The sequence below is a fragment of the Trachurus japonicus genome, chromosome 14, assembly GCF_045865225.1.
Source record: "Trachurus japonicus isolate A0001 chromosome 14, Traja_1.0".
NCBI classification, from domain to species: Eukaryota; Metazoa; Chordata; class Actinopteri; order Carangiformes; family Carangidae; genus Trachurus; species Trachurus japonicus.
Window position 1 is genome coordinate 877,130 of NC_140920.1, and position 23,621 is coordinate 900,750.

General features: G+C 38.2%; 2 protein-coding genes across 2 annotated transcripts in view; one reads left to right on the forward strand and one right to left on the reverse strand.

Moving 5' to 3' along the window:
- Window positions 1–987, reverse strand: part of rbm27 (RNA binding motif protein 27) — a 65,932-nt gene extending 64,945 nt beyond the window's left edge. The window contains exon 1 of the mRNA XM_085796963.1: window positions 780–987. Within this exon, the coding sequence (XP_085653089.1) occupies window positions 780–838 (59 nt within the window). The 5' untranslated portion in view covers window positions 839–987. The remainder of the gene's footprint in view (window positions 1–779) is intronic.
- Window positions 988–4,728: 3,741 nt separating this feature from the next.
- Window positions 4,729–23,621, forward strand: part of lars1b (leucyl-tRNA synthetase 1b) — a 54,649-nt gene continuing 35,756 nt past the window's right edge. The window contains exons 1-18 of the mRNA XM_085796961.1: window positions 4,729–4,902; window positions 5,696–5,817; window positions 6,779–6,866; window positions 7,607–7,687; window positions 8,581–8,718; window positions 8,944–9,105; window positions 10,909–11,021; window positions 11,139–11,202; window positions 12,399–12,487; window positions 13,344–13,569; window positions 15,540–15,627; window positions 16,970–17,046; window positions 18,596–18,649; window positions 18,902–19,042; window positions 20,133–20,210; window positions 20,668–20,753; window positions 21,529–21,594; window positions 22,769–22,851. Of these exons, the coding sequence (XP_085653087.1) occupies window positions 4,897–4,902; window positions 5,696–5,817; window positions 6,779–6,866; window positions 7,607–7,687; window positions 8,581–8,718; window positions 8,944–9,105; window positions 10,909–11,021; window positions 11,139–11,202; window positions 12,399–12,487; window positions 13,344–13,569; window positions 15,540–15,627; window positions 16,970–17,046; window positions 18,596–18,649; window positions 18,902–19,042; window positions 20,133–20,210; window positions 20,668–20,753; window positions 21,529–21,594; window positions 22,769–22,851 (1,762 nt within the window). The 5' untranslated portion in view covers window positions 4,729–4,896. The remainder of the gene's footprint in view (window positions 4,903–5,695; window positions 5,818–6,778; window positions 6,867–7,606; window positions 7,688–8,580; window positions 8,719–8,943; window positions 9,106–10,908; window positions 11,022–11,138; window positions 11,203–12,398; window positions 12,488–13,343; window positions 13,570–15,539; window positions 15,628–16,969; window positions 17,047–18,595; window positions 18,650–18,901; window positions 19,043–20,132; window positions 20,211–20,667; window positions 20,754–21,528; window positions 21,595–22,768; window positions 22,852–23,621) is intronic.

Here is a 23,621-nt window from a genome sequence, read left to right on the forward strand (position 1 = left end):
GTCTGCATGTAAAGCACATTGAGTTGCACCTTGGTATGAAATGCGCTATGCTATATAAATAAAGATGCATTGCCTATATACATATACATATAGATGTGTATATGTATGTGTATGTGTGTGTCTGTGTAAAGGCCAGTTAGCTGTGCTGGTGACAAAATGTGGACAACTTTTGCAAGACACTGTATATATACTATATAAAACATTTCTCATTTCATGTGCTTATGGCTGAGCTCTCTTTAGTAACTTTAAATCATAATTTTGGATGTGCACTGCAGGTCCTCTTGATAGTTTTTTTCTTGTACTTTCTTTCTTGCATTTAACTGTATTTTTAATGATTGCAATTTTAACTATTCTGGGTTATTTTAATTATAAAAAATGTGTATGCTTTTATGCTGTTTTATGCTGTTCTTTCTCCGTTTCCAGCTCTTACTGTTAACTGTTTTGTCTGCATGTAAAGCACATTGAGTTGCCCCTTTGGTATGAAATGCGCTATATAGCCTAAATAAAGATGCCTTGCCTATATATATATACATATATATGTGTATGTGTGTCTCTATATGTGTATGTGTGTGTAAGTGTGTGTCTGTGTGTGTGTGTAAAGGCCAGTTAGCTGTGGTGTTGGTGGCTCGCTAACTCGTGCAAGAACCCACCATCACTTTCTAGTAAATCTCCATTGACGCTAAAGGCTAGTTAGCTTAGCCTTTAGCATGCTAAGCTAATGCTACATGCTACATGCTACATGCTACATGCTAAATGTCATGTTTAAATCCAACACTCACATCGGCTCCAGGAGTTTTGCCAGCCACGACTTCAGGGCGTCCACATTCTCTATGATCATGGTGAGAGAAGACTACGACGCTGTCTACGAAACCAGCCCTGCTCTCCTCATCTGGACCAATTTATTGTGATTTATAAGCGGTTTTCTCTTTCTTTTTCAGGGCCTCCTTTGCTCCTGTCGGTCTCTCTCTGGCAGGTCGGACAGAGTGCTTTACGGCATGGTAACAGCCGGGGGGGAGATGTCGTAAACACCTGACTTACTGACGACGTTAGTTAGTTAGTTATAAAAACCAGACGGTGAAAAGAAAAGTCCCATTTAATTCACACCACAGGGGATTTATGTATGTTGTATATTAAAAACACTTTAGTTGAACCAAGTGTTGTTATTATTACACGGATATAAAACGTTAGAGTTTGTGTCATAACTATATAACGAACGTTAATCAATACTAGAGTGCCTATAGAGAGAGAGTGGCGCCACCTCCGTTCACTGCAATGGTTCAGTTTTTTCACAGCAATGGCGGCGCATGGAGCCCCTCAAAAGTTCCCGGAAGTTAGCATAAGCTAACCGCCGCTCAATGTATTCCAATGGAGCAGCTGGTCGGAGCAGCACTTGTTCAAGGTAAAATGTTTTAAAAATGGCATTTTCATATCAGTAGTGCATCTGAATTAAATCGACATGAGTAATTAAGTATGTTGGCGGATTATCCCCGTCTAGATTTGAATATTTAGAGAATATTAACAGATAAAAGTTTAGGCTAGCACTCTGGCTAACGATAGCAACACATGCAACAGGCTGCTAAATGTAATTCTGTTCTCTAAATATAACTTAATCCAACGCTGTCAATTGTCAGACTAGTAGCGAGGTTAATGTATAGGGAGTGTGATTGCAGTTAAACATAAAATTAATATCATTGAGGCTGCGGAAAGATGGGTGAAGTTTATGATATGAGGACATTCTGGACTGCTGTCTCAAACATGGGAAAATGTTCTGATTTGCTAATTTATTTGTTAAACCACTGACTGATTAAAATACACATCTAGCCATGGCATGTTCTCAAGTAATCATACTAAACATTATATACACTATTGGTCATATTATTTGATACACCTGTGCAACATCATGCAGTGCAGTATACCAGCTGTGCCATAAATTCTGCTTTCATAAATTTTATACATGATCAGTTTTTGTTGACATCAGAAAGGTGTTCATTGTACTTTATGTTATTTGTTGAGATCATTGTGTGTTGGACTGCATTATCTCAACAATTGTTGCTCATATTTTGCCTTCAAGTATTTTAATGGAGAGGAACACTGTTGAATGTAATGCACCCCAGCACAGCAGCATCCACTATGACTCCCGTAAATAAACAGCAACTAGTGACTAGTGATCACCTTTTTGACTATGTCAGCTATAACTAGAAATATATATTTTTATAAATGAAGAATGTATGGGCCAGAGCAATATATAGTTAATCAATAATCATAGACATTGATGCTGTACATCAGGAGTGATGATGACAAGGATGTAACATGTCTCTTATGTGTTAACTGTTTCACCAGATGTGGGACAACAGCCATGAAGAAGAAATGCCTGTCTGGTGTTGCTGGATGTGTCACCTATGTTTTATTCGACCCCAAAGGATTTCCACATGGCCTGCTTAGGGCTACCCATGTCGGTGGTGACATTTATTACATGTAGCCCAATGGATTCTGCCCTCTCTTGTCGTTGCTACTGTTTTAGGAGCTGTGATTCTGTGATTCTTCTTGCATTGTTTTTTCCTGTTCTGCTCTGTTAATTAAAAAAATATTAAACTTCCCAGTGGCGTGGTATTTGAAAGTGTGTGAAAGAGCAAATTGTTTGAATATGATTACCTCACATATTTTTTTGTTGTTGAAATCTAGGTGTTTAAATTGCTCCTTCTGACTTTAGCCAGCCATGCTTTTCTCCTGTCCCTGTGTTTGGGGAAGCCATACATGTGCAGGCCTTTCTCCAAGCGACTGGAGCATCCCCGTGCAGCACAGCATACCATGGTGAAGACTATATTCAAGGACAACACAGCGGAAAGGACGCAAACAGCTTGACATGCTGATCTGTTTGACTTCTGTAGATCTGTTTTTAAGGAATTTATTGTGATATTAAGTGCACTGGGTAAAACATGACTCTGTTTTATTATGCATCACTGAGTACAGTAAGTTTGGGATAAGTATACAGTTAACAAATAGTGATAAAATTCCATATGTTTGCAATGAATTAAAATTAAACTTTAATTTATTTGCCATGGATTTTCTATTAGAGTTATCATCATAATGCTGTTGTGTAGTCAATTGTCAAATCATAGTCACTTGTTACTCTGCCTCAACCAAGTCTGAAAGTTAAAAAAGAGGAAATATTACAGTTTTATTGCTATCAACAACAGTAAGGGTTTAGTCAAGTTAACAGGGTTCAAAGCAACACAAGCATAGCCTAATAAGAAGAATAGTTAACAAATAGTGATAGAATTACGTGTATTTACAATGAATTCAAATCAAATTTTAGCATTTGCATGGATTTCCTATTTGAACACATCATTATGCAGTTGTGAGTCCAGACATGTTGTGAGTGACCTGTCAGTTTGCCTCATTCAAGTCTGAAAGTTTGATAAAAACAGAGAAAATGCTACGATTTTTATTGCTGTTGATGACTGTAGGGGTTAAGTAAACTTAACACAGTTAAAAGTAATTAACACAAGCATATAAATACCGCAAAACAAAGCATTTATTGACCGTTATTTAGCAATTATCGGGGTTTTCCTATTGCTTTCAATTGCCCGCCAAGCACTTCCGGGAACTTTCTGAGGCTACATGGACCACGTGATCGGCCAGCATTTTGAACTTCCGTTGTCGCCACTCTCTCTCTATAGGCACTCTAATCAATACGACGCCGGTGACGTTTATGCACTAGCACTACACTTCCCAGAGTGCAACGCGGCAGCCGACGTTAACGTCCCAGCGGCGACTCTTTAATTTAATTCACACCACAGGGGATTTATGTTGTGTATTAATTAAAAACACTTTAGGTGAACCAAGTGTTGTTATTATTACACGTATATAAAACGTTAGAGTTTGTGTCATAACTATATAACGAACGTTAATACGACGCCGGTGACGTTTGTGCACTACACTTCCCAGAGTGCAACGCGGCAGCCGACGTTAACGTCCCAGCGGCGACTCTTTTTGCTTTCGTTTAATTTAATTCACATTACATGGGATTTATGTTGTATCAAAACACTTAAAAGGTTAACTAAAGTGTTTGTTATTATTATTACACGGATAAAAAACGTCAGAATACGTGTCATAATGAACGTTACGACGCATGACGTGACGTTCTATGCACTACATTCCCCAGAAAGCAACGGGAAAATGTGCGACAACTGTAAAACATCGATTAAAATGCATATTTTAATGCCAAAATACATTAAAAAGTTACAAAATTTAATATACAATATTTACTTACAGTTACAGATTAACCGATGTTGTGGAACACAGTAAATTCATGTTGTTATTTCTCTTCGATTTTAAACGATCTGTTTCATTACGGGTTTTTTTTTTTAATGCTTCTTTTTAAATTGTTTTTGTGCCCTTTATAATGTTGTAATGCCTTTCTTGAATCGTGAAGCACGCTTTGAAGTCGGAAATCGGAGTTTTCAACTGGAAAATTCCAAATTCCGAGTTGTCCCGAACGCAGCATTATGTTGCGTTCGAGACAACTCGGAACTCAGAAACCGAAAGATTCTTCGATCCCACGCGATGAAAACTTTAATTTAATTCACATTACAGGGATTTATGTTGTGTTTTAACGCACATGACATGGACTAAAAAGTGTTTACACCTTTTTTTTTATACAGTCTATGGTTTACACCGATAAAAACGTTACTTCGTGTCACAAGGAACGTTATGACGCCACAGTGCACTACATTTCCCAGAAAGCCCCGCGGCGGCGGCGGCGGCGCTGACAGCGGAGTGTGACGTCACAGTGTGTCGTCAGCCAGGCACCGACAGCCGGCGTGGGTTCTGTTCAAACTGCGGCTCAAACCAACTAAACTACACGACAGAGACTCGGCGGAGCTTCAGGTCAACATGACGGTGGGTTTATTAGCTTCACCGTAGAGCTGTTAATTAATTAATACAGAATTAATAAGCTGCTGAAGGCGTTATAGCCTGTTTTTTACTGTGTTAGATTATTGTAGCTGTTAGCCGAGTTAGCTAACAATGCTAAGTTAGTGGTCGAGACGAGCTGCAGAAGAAGTTCAGAAAAATGTGACTGAGCTGAACCAAGGAGTTCAGATTTACTGATGAAATGTGTTTTATATTATACATAATATAAACTGTTCTCTTCACATGTACCAACTGTGTTTACATGTGGGGTTTAGTTTGTTTGGAGGAGTTAAGACACTTTATTGTCATTATTCATGCATGTACAGTGAAATTCAGGTGCTCAGTCAGGATGCAGACTCGTAAAATAAAATAAAAAAGAATAAATAAAATACACAATGTGCATCACTCACACATACACATCCATTCACTGACTCACTCACCCAACATTCATTTAGACTCAGACTCTGATTTATTGTCATTTGAACCACGTTCCTAGCAGGTAGTGAACGAAATGTTTCATATAGACTCAAGGTGCATTTAAATGGATTTTTAAAAGAATTGCAACTACAAGAATATAAAAAAACAACCATAAAATCAAAACAACAACCGCTAGGACAGTAACAGCTGTGCTGCAAAGTGACAGTGCATCCAGACAAGACGTGGCTTGGTTAAACTAAGAGCAATGACAGGTAGTTTATCAAGTTTTAATGGCATTATTGTTCTTATTTAGTCCAGTTAACTCACAGCTGTCTGTCTCTCCTCTCATGTTGTTGTTCTGCAGGAGCGGAAGGGAACAGCCAAGTTGGACTTTCTGAGGAAGATCGAGCTGGAGATTCAGGAGAAATGGGAGAAGGAGAAGGCGTTCGAGCACGATGCCCCCACAACGATCGGGGAGAGCACAAAGTGAGTGGTGCAATCAGATATAAGAGGAAGAACTTATATTGTTCATTGATTATTATGGATCTTCATTAGGTGACAACTAATCTCTTCCTGGGGTCCAGCACATAAAAAATGGAAAACAAGCATTTTTAACATAATAAAATGACAGTACACATTGCAAAGAAAGAAAGAAAGAAAGGAAAAAGCTGCTGGTTTGCAAGCACATACATTACAGTTATTAACTACACAGTGTCAGAGCACCAATATAAATGTAAAAAGAAAAGAAATAACTACATTACTACCACAATAAGTAAGAACAACACAAAAGGCAAAACGTTCCAAGACATTATAGAGCAGTATATAAATGTGTTTTTGAGGAGGTTTGTTTTGGTGATTGGAGGAGTTAAAATAGCCAAGCTGGCGTTCCTAGTGTAATGACTTGTGGTTACGACCTGGTAGAAGAAATATGGAGATAACTCTCTAGATAACACATTTCTAAAAAACACCAACAGGCTTTACTTGAGTTCTGTTAACCAGAATAGTTGCGTGTGCATATACAGTATGTGATATTTGTGTGTGTATGGAGCATTAAATGGCCAATCAGGCAGCTCTGTTTTGAACTATAGCAGCTTATTAATGTCTATTATTTTGCACCAGCTGACCATATGACTAGATAAATACTGCAAGTGACAAAAGACTAAAGACCAAGGAGTGTTTGACTTCATTGGTGACTGAGCCTATATACTCTCTCTCTATTACACACCTGAACCAGGTGCAGGTGAAGGAAGCATTAATGATCTCTGGTTGCACTCAGGAATGCTTCCTCTTCCTGACAAATACTTTAACTGTGATGTTGATGTTGATGATGATAAACGAGCTGAACAAGTGTGGTGGCTGAAGCTGTGGTGAATCTGTGCTGTTTAACAATAATAGAATAAAGTTAAATGTCAGAGACTCAAACTGATCGTGTGTTTGTCTCTTCCAGCAAAAACAAATACTTTGTCACCTTCCCGTACCCGTACATGAACGGCCGGCTGCACCTGGGCCACACCTTCAGCCTGTCCAAGTGTGAGGTGAGTCTGGAGGCGAGAAGTTAAAGGGATAGTTCCACATTTTGGCAAATTGGCCCATTGCCATAATAATCCCTATAGTCATAGCAGTAGGTTCGTTACCTTTAATTGTTGGTGCAAGCTGTTTTTAGAACGGCGGAGCAGAGCCGTGAGCTGCTCAGAGCTACGCTACGGAGGCTCATTATGGGATTTCTTGGTTTCCCTCATCAAACTCATCAAATACACAATCCAACAACTCCACAACGCTCTGGTGGACAAGTTGTGAGCTGCACATTCACCACGCTATGAGATAATAACACAACGTTACCACACAGAGTTGTTGTAGAGGGAAATTCATGCAAAACCTCTGATGCACGTTGCCTTCAGGGACAGTTTTTCATCATCAGTCTCTGTATTTCCCTCTAAAACAACTCTGTGTGGTAACGTTGTGTTATTATCTCATAGCGTGGTGAATGTGCAGGTCACAACTTGTCCACCAGAGCGTTGTGGAGTTGTTGGATTGTGTATTTGATGAATTTGATGAGGGAAACAAAATCAAAAAATCCCATGAGCCTCCGTAGCGTAGCTCTGCTTCTAAAAACAGCTTGCACCGACAATTAAAGGTAACGAACCTACTGCTATGACTACTTATGGCAATCGGCCAATTTGCCAAAATGTTGAACTATCCCTTTAAATGTTCACCTATGATTTTGTAACCAGAGCTTTAGATCTTCAGCTCATCATCTCTCCCTCTGTTTCTGCAGTTTGGCATCGGGTATCAGATGATGCGAGGGAAGAAGTGCCTCTTCCCCTTCGGGCTGCACTGCACCGGGATGCCCATCAAGGTGACTGGCTCACTGAGATGATGATGCACAGTCAAGTAGTTTCAGTTTTATTATTAAATAATCTGATTTCATTTCATTTTCAGAACTTGCATTACAACAATGTATAATTATATAACTCAGGCTGGGTATCGCTGCAGATTTACTGATTTGATTCGATTTCTGATTCGATTAGATATTGTTTCATTTAGAGATATTTCAATCAATTTTGCTTATTATTCGGTTATGAAAGAGATTTAGTGTACAAAGATGGTACACTAACCTGGTGCAGCAGTTACATTAATGCACATTTTATTTAATTATTATGATTCAAGCTCTATAATCAATGTGCACATTTTAATAGTTAATGTAAACAGCAGCGTGCTGCTCTGTGATCTCGCCCGTAATCGTGTGAGACTAACAAACAGGAAATGGCTCTATTAAAAAATTGATTTATGAATGAATGAATGAATTAATATCAGATCTTTCAAATAAAGATCGATATGAATTGGAAGATCGTTTTTTTTTAAACCCAGCCCTTCATACAACCATACGTCAATAAGTAGCCTAGTGGTCTGATCTAGAGGGGGGAAATGAATAAGTAAATATTAAATAGAGTAGAAAACGATGAAAAAACAATAAAATAAGACAAAATTGAAACAGATAGAAAGAAAGCAATAACATATCAACAAATTAAGTAATATGTGTCCTTGTACATGTTAAAGAAAACATTTCTTAGCATCGGTCAGCTGTGTTTCCTCATCAGAGGTAACCATGTGTCCATTAAAGTGTCGTCTTTTCCTTTTTATCTTGGCACTTAGTCTCTAAAAATGTCTTTGTACCACTGAGTTACAGTTGGAGGTTTGTAGTTTTAAGGTTAACACGATGTTCATACGTGCTCATTATGTTTCCACCAGGCGTGTGCAGACAAGCTGAAGAGGGAGATGGAGCTGTACGGAAACCCGCCACAGTTTCCTGACGAGGACGAAGAGGAGAAGGAGAAGCCAGAGACTTCGGATGAAATCATCATCAAGGACAAAGCAAAAGGCAAAAAGGTTTGGAGCCGACGGAGAGAGCAGAATAACTAAAGCTTGTTTTGTTTCCTAAAGGGATTAATTAAGAAGTTGGTATCTGTGTATTTGATGTGAACCCATTGTAACAGCTTAACCTGGCTCTGTATGAACCATGTAAACATTAGTATCAAACCTACTGGACAAGAAGCTTTATTTCATGAACATGTCAGTGAGTCTTTGTATCTATGTTTATTTTCCCTCTGCTAGAGTAAAGCTGTGGCCAAAGCCGGATCGTCGACCTTCCAGTGGGACATCATGAGGTCTCTGGGCCTCAGCGACCAGGAGATCTGCAGCTTCGCCAGCGCCGAGCACTGGCTGGAGTACTTCCCTCCTCTGGCCGTCAAAGACCTCAAACAGATGGGCGTCAAGGTGACTCAATATAATATAATCAATATAATACAATGATCCAACTGGAGCAAGAAGCTGTTTTTAATCATCTGACCCTTCGTACAGTAGAAAACACACAAGGAAATCCAAGTTCACGTGTTTATGAGCGTCGTCCAGTTCACTTTTGAGCTGTTGTAGAAGATCATGGAGCTGGAATAAACATCTGGGGGTAGTTAACATTAGGGGTCTGCCAAAAAATCGATTAACATAAGAATCATTTAGCAATTCTCATTTAATACGATTCAGAATCGATATAAAATGTCACAAAATCGATCTTAAAAAATGAAAAAATGATACAAATCTGCCGACTGTCGGCCTCCATTTCCTTAGAATTTAAAAGGCTAACCCTTTTTTAATAAAGAGGCACTTTTAATTTTGTTACTTAACTCATTGAGTGCCGCGCTCCTTTCCAAAGTTTTAGTCAAGTGTACCGGCAAATTAGACCATATTTGACTTTTTATTTTAGAGCCATAGTGTATTCTATATTATTGCCACCAACACATACTGTAGCTCATTTGAAAGGTTTAACTTTATCCTTCAAATGGCCACAAACCGTTTGTTTCTACGTGCCTCCGTTCCTGAGAAAAGTCAAGCTAAACATGGCTGGGTTTCACCAAAATCCCTCCTTTTTTTCTAGAAAAGGAGATAGAGCGTCTTTTATGAAAGGTGCTCTGTTTGTGCCTGTCGCTCTTCTCACACTCGCATTTCTGGATCAAAGGGCTCGTATAAGATAAATATACACAACAATTGTTGTTCTATTCACAAAACCACCATCGGGGGCGGGGGGGGCGCCACTAAACAGCAATAACACAGACGCACCGTGCCGTGTCACAGCCTCTCGCCGCGGAACGTGAGGCTCTGCCGGCCACAGCGGCTCGCGAACACCGGTCCCGCCGGTGGTCGCGGTCCTTCTGTGGTACGGGTCGGTGGTGCCGGTCTGCTTTGGTCCAGAGACCATCAGATTTTACCGCGGGAGGACTTTGGGGAGGACACGGTGTTGCTCCAGATGAAGACCGGGCGGGACAGTGGGCTGAGAGCTTCCTGGTTCAGCTCCCAGCTGCTGCAGCCTCGCGGGTGAGAGCAGAGCAGCAGCGGAGCAGCTGCTGCATCTGCATGCAGAACTCCGTTTGCAGAAGCTGAGTTATGATAAAAACTTCCAGATCATGAGCTGTCATGTGACTTTGATCGTCATCTATTTCAGTTCTCCTCGTCGTAGAGTCCCCAAATTTACATATAATGTGTATTAAAGTGTCTATTTTCATAATTTAAAAAAAAAGCAAAAAACGAAAATTTCGTTTTTGGCACTCAACGCATGGGAACGAAAAACGAGAAATTACGTGGTTGGCACTCAATGAGTTAAGCAATGTGTGATATTGCTTTTATGCAACAGTTTCAACAATTCCATCTAAGCATGGATAAATGTTTAAAACTCAATAAATGTGAAAAAGACGCTTTAGTCATTCTGTCTTGTAAAGCAGACTGGAGGAGATCATGAGGATCCTTTAACACCGACAGACTGAAGCAGAAATCATTAGGAATCAAATCGTTTTGAATCGAAAATCGATCTTGAATCGAATCGTAGCCACAGAAATCAGAATCGAAACTAATCGTGAGATAGTAAAAGATTCCCACCCCTAGTAAACATGTTGATGAAATAAACACAGATAGAGCTGCAGAATTTTTTTAATTGCATGTTTATTCGGCTACACACTACACTACACACACCTTTCAGCTGTGATCCGTTGCACCTGTACTTACCCGTGGCGTCGTGTTGTGACCCGACAGGTGGACTGGCGGCGTTCCTTCATCACCACGGACGTGAACCCGTTCTACGACTCCTTCGTCCGCTGGCAGTTTGTTACTCTGAAGGAGAGGAAGAAGATCAAGTTTGGTAAAAGGTGAGGTGTTTTTCAGCCTGTTCTTTACCTGTCTCCTGTGCCTTTAGATCTACAGTGAATTAATTAGATTTGTAAAGTTGTTTTGCATTAATATCTCTGTCCTTGTCCTCTGTGCAGGTACACCATCTACTCACCTAAGGACGGGCAGCCGTGCATGGACCACGACAGGCAGACTGGAGAGGTAAACTCACACTTTAATGTGTTTAATCACTTTTAAAGAACCTGTTCTCACAATGATTGACAATAAAGTTTGTGTTTGAAATCATTGTACTAAAAACACTTGGTTTAATTAGGGCACTATTGTTATTGTGTGGATTTTTTCCTACTTATTTTTCATCTTCCATCTTCCTACATGCAAAATTTTTTGCATTGAAGTCAATGGGAATAAAGAGTGAAAAAGAACAATCATTGGAGTTTTTCAAACGTCTATTGCTCAGGCATACTTTCACCTAGAGACTCCATTTAAACTTTAAACAGTAGACACAAGTCTTGTGTATTGTCGTATTACTCCATGTTTTGATAGGTCATATAGTTTTTGATCAATCCCTGATCAATGACCATGATCATTTTTGGAGAAATTATGAGTTTATAATGGGTGTGTATTGCACGGAATGTTCGTGTGAGAGTGGGTGACATCATCGGTCAGAGTGGGAGAGAGCCCAGAAAAATTCTTCTTTCCACACTCCTCCCGGCCACAATTTACACTCCACACACATGATTTTTTGAAAAATTTGTAGACAAACTTGTTCTGTCTCTCACAATGTGCTCAAAATATCAGAGAGACTTACAGAATTTGAATTGTCAGCCTCTAAGTGCGGCCACGTCTGTCTCTGCTCCTCATTGACTCCAATACAAAGATTTTCTGAGAGAAGCAGAACAGACGCCTGTTTTAAACTCGCAAGTGTCTCCAAAATATTTACTGTAGAAACACCAAAATCACACCAAATCGTTCAGGAAGTCCTTACAGCACCGTTGATCTGTGTTTTGTTCTGATAGGAGTTACCGTTTTGTCACAGTAAGCCTAAATGCGAGACCAGTGCAGAGGCAGAAAATCGCTCTTTTTCTCCATGTTTCTGTTTGCCTCAGCCTGGGGGGCCTCTATCGTCATTGGCAACCGCCTCAAGTTGCCGTGGTAACCTCTGAGCCTCAGGCCAGAGCTCGTTAAGGTTCATAAACAATCCACCTGGAGCTCGTTAACATGTTTATAAACACACACACAGATACACACTAGTTTACTCTGTTTGTCTTTTCTTGCTGTTTGCTGAGGATGAAGAACATTTGAATTGGATTTTGGAAAATGATGTCGGCACAAAATCTTGAATATCAGGAAAAATAAAATCTGATCTGACAGCTGTTTCGTTTCTCTCCGATCTGCAGGGAGTCGGACCTCAGGAGTACACGCTCATCAAGATGAAGATAGTCGAACCGTACACGGCCAAATTCAAGTCCAAAGTCTTTTACAGCAGGTAACAACAGCTTCTACAGCTTCATTAAAGTCTGTCTCACCCTTAAACTCTGAGGATTTTAACTAAGTCTGACTGGGAAGAACCAGACATCCACCAGTATAAATCTGATATTAATAAACTCAGTAAAGTTTCAGTGGTTTCAGAGGAAGAAGAATAAAATAAGGTATGCACAAATCACAAAGATAGATACAAAATCAAAAGAAATGAACAAAAGGCAAAGAAAAACGACCAGACTTTCTCTTTAAATGAGAGCAAACCTCTGAGTTTGGTCTAAAAATAATCCTTAAAGTGTCCAGGTATATTGTCTTCATTTAATGCTTTATTTGTAAAAATACATACTTCATAATAGAGCTGCAACAATTAATCGATTAATCGAACAATATAATCGATTATTAAATTAATCGTCAACTATTTTGATAATCTAATAATCAGTTTGAGTAATTTTTTTAAAGAAAAAAAGTCCAGATTCTCTGATTGCAGCTTCTTCAATGTGAATATTTCTGGTTTCTTTGTTCCTTTATGACAATAAACTGAGTCTCTCTTTGGTTTGTGGACAAAACAAGACATTAGAGGACGATGTCGTCTGGTGGTTTGAGAAACACTGATTGATGTTTTACAACATTTTTTCGACATTTTATTGACCAAACAACTAATCGATTAATGTTTAAATAATCAACAGATTAATCGACAATGAAAATAGTCGTTAGTTGCAGCCCTAGTAGATAAATATTGATATTATAAAGGGGCGCAGGGCGTATATGAAGTTGATCTGGTTTCCATCCTGACAAAGTGTTTGTGTAGAAGAATGATTTCACTAAGAGTTGTTATTGTCGTCGTCTCGTCCTCGTCCTCCCAGCGGGATGAAGGGGAAGAACATCTTCCTGGTGGCGGCCACCCTGAGACCAGAGACCATGTTCGGTCAGACCAACTGCTGGGTGCGGCCCGACATGAAGTACGTCGCCTTCGAGACGGCCAACGGGGACGTGTTCATCGCCACCCGGCGGTCGGCCAGGAACATGTCCTACCAGGGCTTCACCAAGGACAACGGAGTGGTGCCGGTCATCATGGAGATACTGGGACAGGTAGAGAGACACAACTACAACTTCCTGCTTTTTGTTTTTCTTAAAAGGATAGTTTACACCCAAAATTTAAATTTCAAAACTCATTATCTCCTCCCCCTCATGTGGACTATTAAGGGCTGGGAGAAGTTTCAGAGTCCTCCGTGGCTTCTCTGAGTTACAGGGGGTCTCGGCGTAGCAGTGCATGTCCATATGACGGTTGCTAATGGATACCAACTGTCTTCGTAACAAAAAGACACACCAAAAAACATCCAAATACCTCCATGCTGCTCGTCTGTATGTCCGTCTTGTATTGAAGCCCTGAAATTTCTTTACCTTCACTCATAATGTAGCTACATTCTCACCGCACTAGACACAGTAATAATCTTACTCTATATTTACCCTTCACCCACACATCACACCATCAGTTTAATACGACTTATAGAGGTCCTATGTTTTGGAATGGACTACCTCCTTCATTAAGATCCATTTCTTCTTATTCACTTTTTAAAAAGCAGTTAAAAATACATCTCAACTTCTCTTGAATTTCCAGCTCTTTCCTCTCTCTCTTTCGCTCTCTCCATATCCCACATCCTTACTTTGTCTTTTTATGAGTTTAATTAATTAATTTTTTGTATATTATCTCTATTGTCTTTATTTGTTACCGAATCACTTTGCACTTTATTTCTTTATTTTTTTCTCATTTCTGTTCATTTTTGCTCATATAACATTGATTATGTCTGCACTTTATCTCTTTTTTTTTTTTAATGTTTATTTGTTAGCCATTGAAATTTGTCTTGTTGTAATTTGTTATAGGGGTGGAACCTATGTACAAGCCAACCGGCTTCGTTCCCTCCTTGCACCATTGAAATTTGTGTGCTAAATAAATAAACTCTAAACTCTAAAACTCTAAATGCGAAATTGTTCCGAAAAAAATTCTGTGTTTCAAGCTTGAAATATAGACTTATTTAATTTTTTTCGGGACAATTTCTCATTTCGGGGCTTCAATACAAGACGGACATTACATACGAGCAGCATGGAGGTATCTGGATGTTTTTTGGTGTGTCTTTTTGTTACGAAGACAGTTGGTATCCACTTGCAACCGTCATATGGACATGCACTGCTACGCCGAGACCCCCTGTAACTCAGAGAAGCCACGGAGGACTCTGAAACTTCTAGTAGTTCACCCTGAATTTCAATTTTGGGTGAACTATCCCTTTAACTTTACTTTTATTGAGTCATTTATTTCACAGTATACAAAGACAGAGAAATAAAACATAAAAAGGCACAAACGAGTGAGAGGAAATAAGCATTCTCTTCCACTCTGTTAATTGTATTTCAGGTATTTCTACAGGTATTGATAGAAAGAGAAAAATAAATCATGGAACAATGTTCGTTTTAACTAAATCTATTATATTAGTGGAGCTGAAAATAATGGTTTCAAAGGTGCATCGAGATTCTGAATCGATGCAGTTATGTCACATAATCGACTTTTAAATTCAAACAATTCATTCAAGTAATGGGCTATAGGCCTTTTCTTTTTCTTTGTGTGTTCTCCTGACTCCAGAGAAGCTGCTGTGAAAATGCATTTAAATGATATTTTCTATTTAACAACAACATAGAAAATTGAGGATAAATAAATAATAATAAATGAATGGAACCGAATCGTAGTCTGATGAATCGTAATCAAATTGAATCGTGTGGCCAGTGAAGATGCACATGCACTAATTTATCTATTCGATTATATAAGTCAATTTATTTAAATCTGTATTTATTTCTTTAGTAATTGGCAAATAATTAATTGCATATATATGGTTATACATTGATCCTTTGGAATTTTTTATTCCTAAATATTTAATGATGTTATTCTCCCATTTAAAATAATTGCAAATGTAATGCTCTTCTTTTTTTAAAACAGGAATAAGTGAATCTTAATGTTCTGATCGGTATTCAGTGTGTTGTTGATGTGTGACGTTGTTTTTCTCCGTGTGCAGGACATCCTGGGCAGCGCCCTCAGCGCTCCTCTCACCTCCTACAAGCTCATCTACGCTCTGCCCATGCTCACCATCAAGGAGGACAAAGGTACCGTCACAACTTATCACTAGGGGTGGGAATCTTTTACTTTCTCACGATTCGATTAGACTCTATGTTTTGGGGCTACGATTCAATTCAAAATGGATTTTCGATTCAAAACGATTTGATTCCTAATGATTTCTGCTTCAGCAGGGTATCCGCTGGGTCTTGAAAAGTATTAAAAGGTGATAAATCAATTTGGGGAAAATTAAGACACTTAAAAAGTATTAAAAAGTCTTTTCACGACTTTATAAAGTCTTAAATATTGAAGGTATTTTTTCTGAATTAGCTGTCCAAGAGTTTGAGTCCTAAAACACATTGTGAAAGTGTGTGAATTTATTCATTTTTAAAAAACAAAGATGAACCGGTACATAAAAAAAGAAAAGAAGATTGTTGTTTTTGTTTTTTGAGAGTGGAGCAATGTTTTTTGGGGGGTTTTCTTTTATAAACTTTGCCTTAACCCAGCCTATTTTGAATTCTGTTGCATCATAGTGGTCTATTCTAGTCTTTATCACCAACTAAAAGTTGAAAGTGTCACTGATGTAAATGGTTACAGCTTGAAGCGGCGGTGAGGTGTTGAAAAATATTGAGAAGGTCTTGAAAAAGTCTTAAAAAGGTGTTAGAATGAACTTCAAGATTCCTGTATAAACCCTGTTCAGTCTGTCGGTGTGAAAGGATCCTCATGATCTACTCCAGTCTGCTTTACAAGACAGAACGACTAGAGTGTCTTTTTCACATTTATTGAGTTTTAAATATTTATCCATGCTTAGATGGAATTGTTGAAACTGTTGCATAAAAGCAATATCACATATTGCTTAAGTAACAAAATTAAAAGTGCCTTTTTATTTTTTTATAAAATAGTGCAGTTAGACATGCTGCTTTTTTTTTAATTCTAAGGAAATGGATTTTCCTTAGAATTTGTTTCAATGTTTTATTTTTTAAAATCGATTTTGGGACATTTTATATCGATTCTGAATCGTATTAAATGAGAATTGCGATTCTTATGTGAATCGATTTTTTTGGCACACCGCTACTTATTATTATCATATATCTTTTTCTACATTCACATGACGCCACTACAGCGTTAATATTCTGAAAGCCCAGGTTGTCCTGAACAAAAAAAAGGATGTAAATACTTGATTGTGCATCACAGGGCCGAGGTTTTACAAGGTTTAATACAATAGATTCATTAATAGGAGACCAGGAGAGAGGAATACAGACTGTGAAGGGTTAATAATAAACCTCATGTGTCTTATTGTCTTTGCTTTAGTTTCTCTGCAGCTGTATAAATAAAGTTGTCAGCTTTGACTTTGTATAAAACGTGTTAATGTGTCGTCGTCGTCGTCGTCAGGTACCGGCGTGGTCACCAGCGTTCCCTCCGACGCTCCCGACGACATCGCTGCTCTCAGGGACATCAAGAAGAAACAGGTCAGCTCACACATGTCTACCTTTAATACAAAATAAAAATAAGTAAATTGAATTATACCTCAAATTAAGAACAAGCACAAAAAAACAGAAGCAAATGCAGTTTGGAGATGAATCTAACAGCTCTTAGAGCAGTCTGATCTGATGTCCAACTGGTTTAAAAGTTCAGATGGATTAAATCTCTGTGAACAGGGTAAAAATTTAAACTAACAGATATCACCATGAAACTTCCCAAGTTTATCACTCACATTAAGACAAATATTTTTTGTATTACAAGTTTTGTCAAATGTTATGTTTAAATATCTAAATGAGGCAATATCTGATTAAATATGCGCTAATTTGCATATATTTCCAGAACAGAAATCTGAACAATGAATAAAGCTACTTTCAAAATCCTTGTTTTATTTTGTTGACATATTAGAGTCTTTAGTTTTTCCAGAGGAGGATTGTGGACATCTCTTTTTATCACTCTGTAAATGAGAAAATACTGTCACCAGCCCTAAAAAAAAAATCAAATTTGTCCATGTTTGTAGTAATAAAATGTTGTATAAATGAGGCTGTGAATGATATATCAACAATCCCCTCTGTAAAAACCTTCAGAATATAGAAAGGGATCAAAGTGGAAGGTTTGGTGTCTGGAAGTGCTGCTGAAGTGGAGATTTCTAGAGAGGAGTCTGAGTCTGAAAAACTCTTTCTGAGGAAACGGCCTTTAAAGACTTGGACTGTAAAATTACAGAGATTGTTATTGTCAATCCTACTTTTAGGATTAGTTGTGGATACAAAGGAAACGACAATTTTTTTAATCATTGTTCAGAAAGAAGACAGCTTTACAATGACACCTGACATGACATGGGTCAGAATAACTTTTGGTGAATTTAGGAGAAATCTACAGACGAAAAGAGACAAAATGAAGTAAAATAAAAACCTTAATGTGGATTTTCTACCATTTCTTTGGACTTTTCTGAGAGAAGACATGTTAAGGAAGAAAACTAGCCCAAAATCTCAAAAGTGATGCATGAAAAAACAGTGTTTTTGCCTGTAGTGTCTCGTCTAAAGTGAATATTTGAAGATTTCAGTGCGTTACATGACATGTTACATCCAGGCCGCACTACACGTGATGGTTTTCTCTGTCACTGGGTCGTGGATCATTAATAATTTTGTCTGAATGTGAAAATCTAAACTCTTCAGCTCTGTGTGTGTGTGTGTCTGTCTGTGTAGTTTGGCACATTCAAGAGTTTTAATATGGACGACAACTATACCTGACATGACATGGGTCAGACTGAATGTAGGAGAAATTTATGATGAAAGAGACAAAATGAAGTAAAATAAAAACCTTAATGTGGATTTTCTACCGTTTCTTTCCACTATTTTGACATGTGAAAGACATGTTTGAGAGGCAAAATAGCCCAAAATCTCAAAATTGATCAGTGCATGGAAAAACAATGTTTTGCCTGTCTTGTCTTGCTTTAAAAAAACCCAAACAATGTATTATTTAAAACACATTCTGTATATTTTAATATAATATGTATTAATTCCTCTGTTTTTGTTAAAGGCTCTGAGGGAAAAGTATGGAATTGAAGACAAGATGGTTTTGCCTTTCGAGCCGGTAAGATGAGCTGCAAGATGCAAATGTGAAAATAAAGTAAATCTGAATGTGAATTAATTTAATGTGTGTGTGTGTGTGTGTGTGTGTGTGTGTGTGTGTGTGTGTGTGTGTGTGTGTGTGTGTGTGTGTGTGTGTGTGTGTGTGTGTGTGTGTGTGTGTGTGTGTGTGTGTGTGTGTGTGTGTGTGTGTGTGTGTGTGTGTCTGTGTGTGTCTGTGTGTGTCTGTGTGTGTGTGTGTGTGTGTGTGTTTCAGGTTCCCATCATAGAGATCCCCGGCTTCGGGAACCTCTCGGCTCCTCTGGTTTGTGACGAGCTGAAGATCCAGAGTCAGAACGACAAGGAGAAGCTGGCCGAGGCCAAGGAGAAGGTCTACCTCAAGGGTTTCTACGAGGGGGTGAGTCTCTACGCTCTCTCTGATGGCCGGTAATGATTTAAATACAGAATAATGAGCTGAAATACAATAAAAAAGGTAAAAAAAAGCAGCAAAAACCCTCCTCTGTGGATTCAGCTGAAGGTTTAAAGGGATTCACACCTCCAGGCTGGACTCCATTATTCATCAGCTGCTGTTACACATGTTGATTCTGTCCAACACGGGGAAATTATGTTGGGTTTGAGTGTATGAAATATATATATATATATAATAAGTGTAATTGTCCAAACAGAGAAAACCAGGAACAATCAGAAGCTTTTTTTTTATATTTCTGTCACATTATCACAACAGTTTTTTTAGTTTATTATCATGGGTTTATTTCGGTCTTGTAGAAGTACACACATCAATAAACAACATTATATACACATATGTTTTAAACATAATTCAACAAAAAACAGTAATTCATTTCCTTTTTTTCCTCTTAAAGTATCAAAACAAAACAAAACATTCATGCAAAACCGCTGATGCGTGTTGCCTTCAGGGACAGTTTTTCATCAACAGTCTCTGTATTTCCCTCTAAAACAACTCTGTGTGGTAACGTTGTGTTATTATCTCATAGCCTGGTGAATGTGCAGCTCACAACTTGTCCACCAGAGCGTTGTGGAGTTGTTGGATTGTGTATTTGATGAGTTTGATGAGGGAAACCAACCGACAAATCCCACAATGAGCCTCCTCTGTAGCGTAGCTCTGAGCAGCTCACGGCTCTGCTCCGCCGTTCTAAAAACAGCTTGCACCGACAATTAAAGGTTAAAACGAACCTACTGCTATGACTATAGGGATTATTATGGCAATGGGGCCAATTTGACAAAAATGTTGAACTATCCCTTAATATAAAATAAAAACCTGTCCCATGTAGACTCAGCTCAGCAGGTGAAGCAGATAAAAGCCCAGAGCTGCTATTGGAGGATTTATGGTCGATACATGTTAACACAGGAAGAGGAAGAAGAAGATATTTCTTTTGTGTCTTCACACTGAGCCGTTATAGTTAATGAACATTTCTCCTGCAGAACAAACATCAATGTTAACGATGTTTGTGTTTGTGTGTGTGTGTCAGATCATGCTGGTGGACGGCTACAAAGGGCAGAAGGTTCAGGACGTGAAGAAGCCGATCCAGAAGACGATGGTGGAGAAGGTCAGGCTGTTTCTAAATGACACACCATCCAATCAGAATAAAACATGATACACCCATCTCACGAGAACGAGACGAGTCGAGATTTTAAGAAAACTACAACGACAGAATATCTGACTGGACCAACAGACTTTTATTTAACCGAGTTGCACATGCATTTAGAAATGTTTTATTATAACTCTTTACATGCATGATGTAAGCATGAGCTTTTAATTAACTTCCTCTTCCACAAATTGAAACTAAAACTAAAATGTATAAAAGTTAAAATAAAATTAATTATTTCTTTCTTTTTTTCAAGTGCAAACAATATTATGTGCAGTGTTTCATCTAGGATTTTTTTTAAAGTAGTGGCAGCACAACGAGAAATATCGTCGAGTTTAATCTCGTTATACCCCTAGTTAATATTAATGTATATTAATTAGTATTGATTATTATTAATGTATATATCCACCTGTGTCAGGGCGAGGCCATGATCTACATGGAGCCAGAGAAACAGGTGATGTCGCGCTCAGCTGATGAGTGTGTGGTGGCGCTCTGTGACCAGTGGTGAGTAACACGACCAGTCTTAACTATTAAAAACTATATTTTATCTTTTATTACATCATTAGATCTGTTCATTAGTAACAAGAAGAAATTATTTCAACTGGAATAACAGAAGTGATCTGAGTGTTTTTAATGTTGTTGTTGAATCTGTTCACGCTGAATGTTTGACACCTTCATGGTCAAACATATTAATGCAGATTGAAGAAGAGTCTGTTTCTTCATGTGTAAATGTTTTAATTAGGGCTGTCAAATTATTAATTTTTTTAATTGCGATTTTTTCCATAGTTAACTCACGACTAATCTCTATATTAAAAATAGAAAGCAATTCCTATCAAAGTGTCTTGGTTAGAAAGAATCAGATAAACACAAAGATAGAATGTCTTTTATCTTTTATTTCTTCTTTCAAATACAAAAGTGCAACTTAACAAAAGTCTATTTCAAAAATACAGCTCATAAAATGCAAATGCAAACTGAAGAGGTAGTAGACAACTTCACAGTGTTTTGCATACACGAATCCTGTCCATAACCATTCTGTTAACAGAATTTCTCTTATGCTATTTTAAAAAATAGCTCCATTAACTTTGTGTTGAACTGGAAACTGAGGAATGTGAGAATAACAACAGGAAACTCTGATGGGGGGCATATTAACGCGTTATTTTTTTTAATTAATTGCATCGCGATTAACGTGTTAACTATGACAGCCCTAGTTTTAATTAAATATTTCATGTCTAAACTTGAAGGTTCATTGTTTCTATTAAGTGTTTGCTGTGTGTTTCAGGTATCTGGACTATGGCGACGCTGAGTGGAAGCAACAGGCCAACGAAGCCCTCAAGTCTCTGGAGACGTGAGTCACTGAGCTACGGAAGCGTTTTGCATTCAATCTGGTTTTATTTTTTTATTAATTGATTTTTTGGTTTATTTTTATGATTTTTTTTCATCCTGTTTGTCGGGGTAATTTTTTTTCTGACTTAACGAGATTTCAAAATCCTGCGAGAAGCTCCCACCTCTCTACAGGTAACGCACAGTAAGGACTAGGGATGTCACGATTATAGATTTTCTTGGTACGATTATTGTCAGAGAAATAATCACGGTATTACGATTCACGATTATTATGCATCAATACATTTCTTTTTTCTTTGAATGTGTAAAATCAAATATGGTCAAAATATAATTACAATACTAATCTCTTAATACAAGACCAGTTATTAATCCCCCGGGGGGAAGTGTTTGAAATATTTAAGTCATTAATTGTCATCTAGACCAAATATTAAAGTTTATTTTAATTATTTTTTTAAAATAGAAATGACACGCTGACATTTTAATTCCTATCAATTCAGTGTTACTTTAGATAAATGGACCAGTATCTGTGCATATACCTTTACTTTGGCGCACATCTGCAGATATGGCTCCAACATCATCTTTTTCAGAAAGTGACGGTATTTAGGAATCCTTACGATCAATTAATTGTGGCGTTTAATACCGCGATTAATTGTGAAAACAAGTAATCGTGACATCCCTAGTAAGGACTGATTTCAAAATAAAGGTGCCACATCAGACTGTTCTGATATTTTCTGAGTGACTCTCTCTCCTCTCAATATCAATCTGAATTTACAGGGGAAAAAAAGAAAAAAGAATGAGTCGGCTTTTCCTTTGAAAATCTACATCACCTTGCAAACTATGCAACTGAATCCGTTTTGGAAGGTCACTTTTATTTTGAAATCAGTCTGAATTTACCTCTAAAACAACTCTTGTCTGGTGACGCTCTGCTCCGCCGTTCTAAAAACAGCTTGCACCGACAATTAAAGGTAACGAACCTACTGCTATGACTATAGGGGTTATGGCAATGGGCCAATTTGATTAAATGTTGAACTATCCCTTTAAGTCAGAAAAAAAATTACCCCCAAAAACAGAACAAAATAGTCATAAAAACTAGAAAATTAAAAAAAATAATAAATAACTTTTATTATATTGAAGATATATTGTGTGATTGATGTGTGTTATTTTCTCCGCTGCTACAGATTCTGTGACGAGACGAGAAGAAACTTTGAGGCCACGTTGGCCTGGCTGCAGGAGCACGCCTGCTCCCGCACCTACGGCCTCGGTGAGTGAGTGAGTGTGTGTGTGTGTGTGTGTGTGTGTGTGTGTGTGTGTGTGTGTGAGTGTGTGTGTGTGTGTGTGTGCGTGTGTTTCTGTGTGTATTTATGTGTGTCTCACCCATTCAACTTTAGGTTTTTTTCCCAAATTTCTTTATTTAGTTTCTGCAGACAGTACAGAAAAACACGTGATCTTCACATTACTTCAGAGCATCTGCATGAATGAATGAATGAATGAATTTATATTTATATTTATTTAAGTGTCATGCACCAGCCTATAAGGGCTTACAAGACACATTTCATATTTAGACAACAAGCAAAATCATCAGAGCACAGACAAAACAAAACCAAACAGAAACATAAACCACATGGAATTCACATCAATAATTCACTTTTTCTTTTGGACCAGGCACTTTTTATGAAAGTAGCTCTAGTAAAGACTTCTTTTCTTTTCTGAAGAACCGTTCCAACTTTACCTCATCATCATCATCATCAGCCCAAAACAACTCAGGTTTCAACTCATTTTGCATTTTCTGAAACAAAAACTGCCTGTTCTGGCTTCGTCATATAACGGACAATGAAACACAAAATGTAGTTCATCCTCGATTACATTTATGGCGCATTTCCACTAGCACGGTTCGGCTCGGTACGGCACGGCTCGGCGCGCTATTGCGTGTTTCCACTAGCACGCAGTACCTGCAACCGGGTACAGTTTTGGTATCACCTCAGCCCTGGTTCCAAGCGAGCCGAAGCGTTACTAAAACGTGACGTCAGCCGA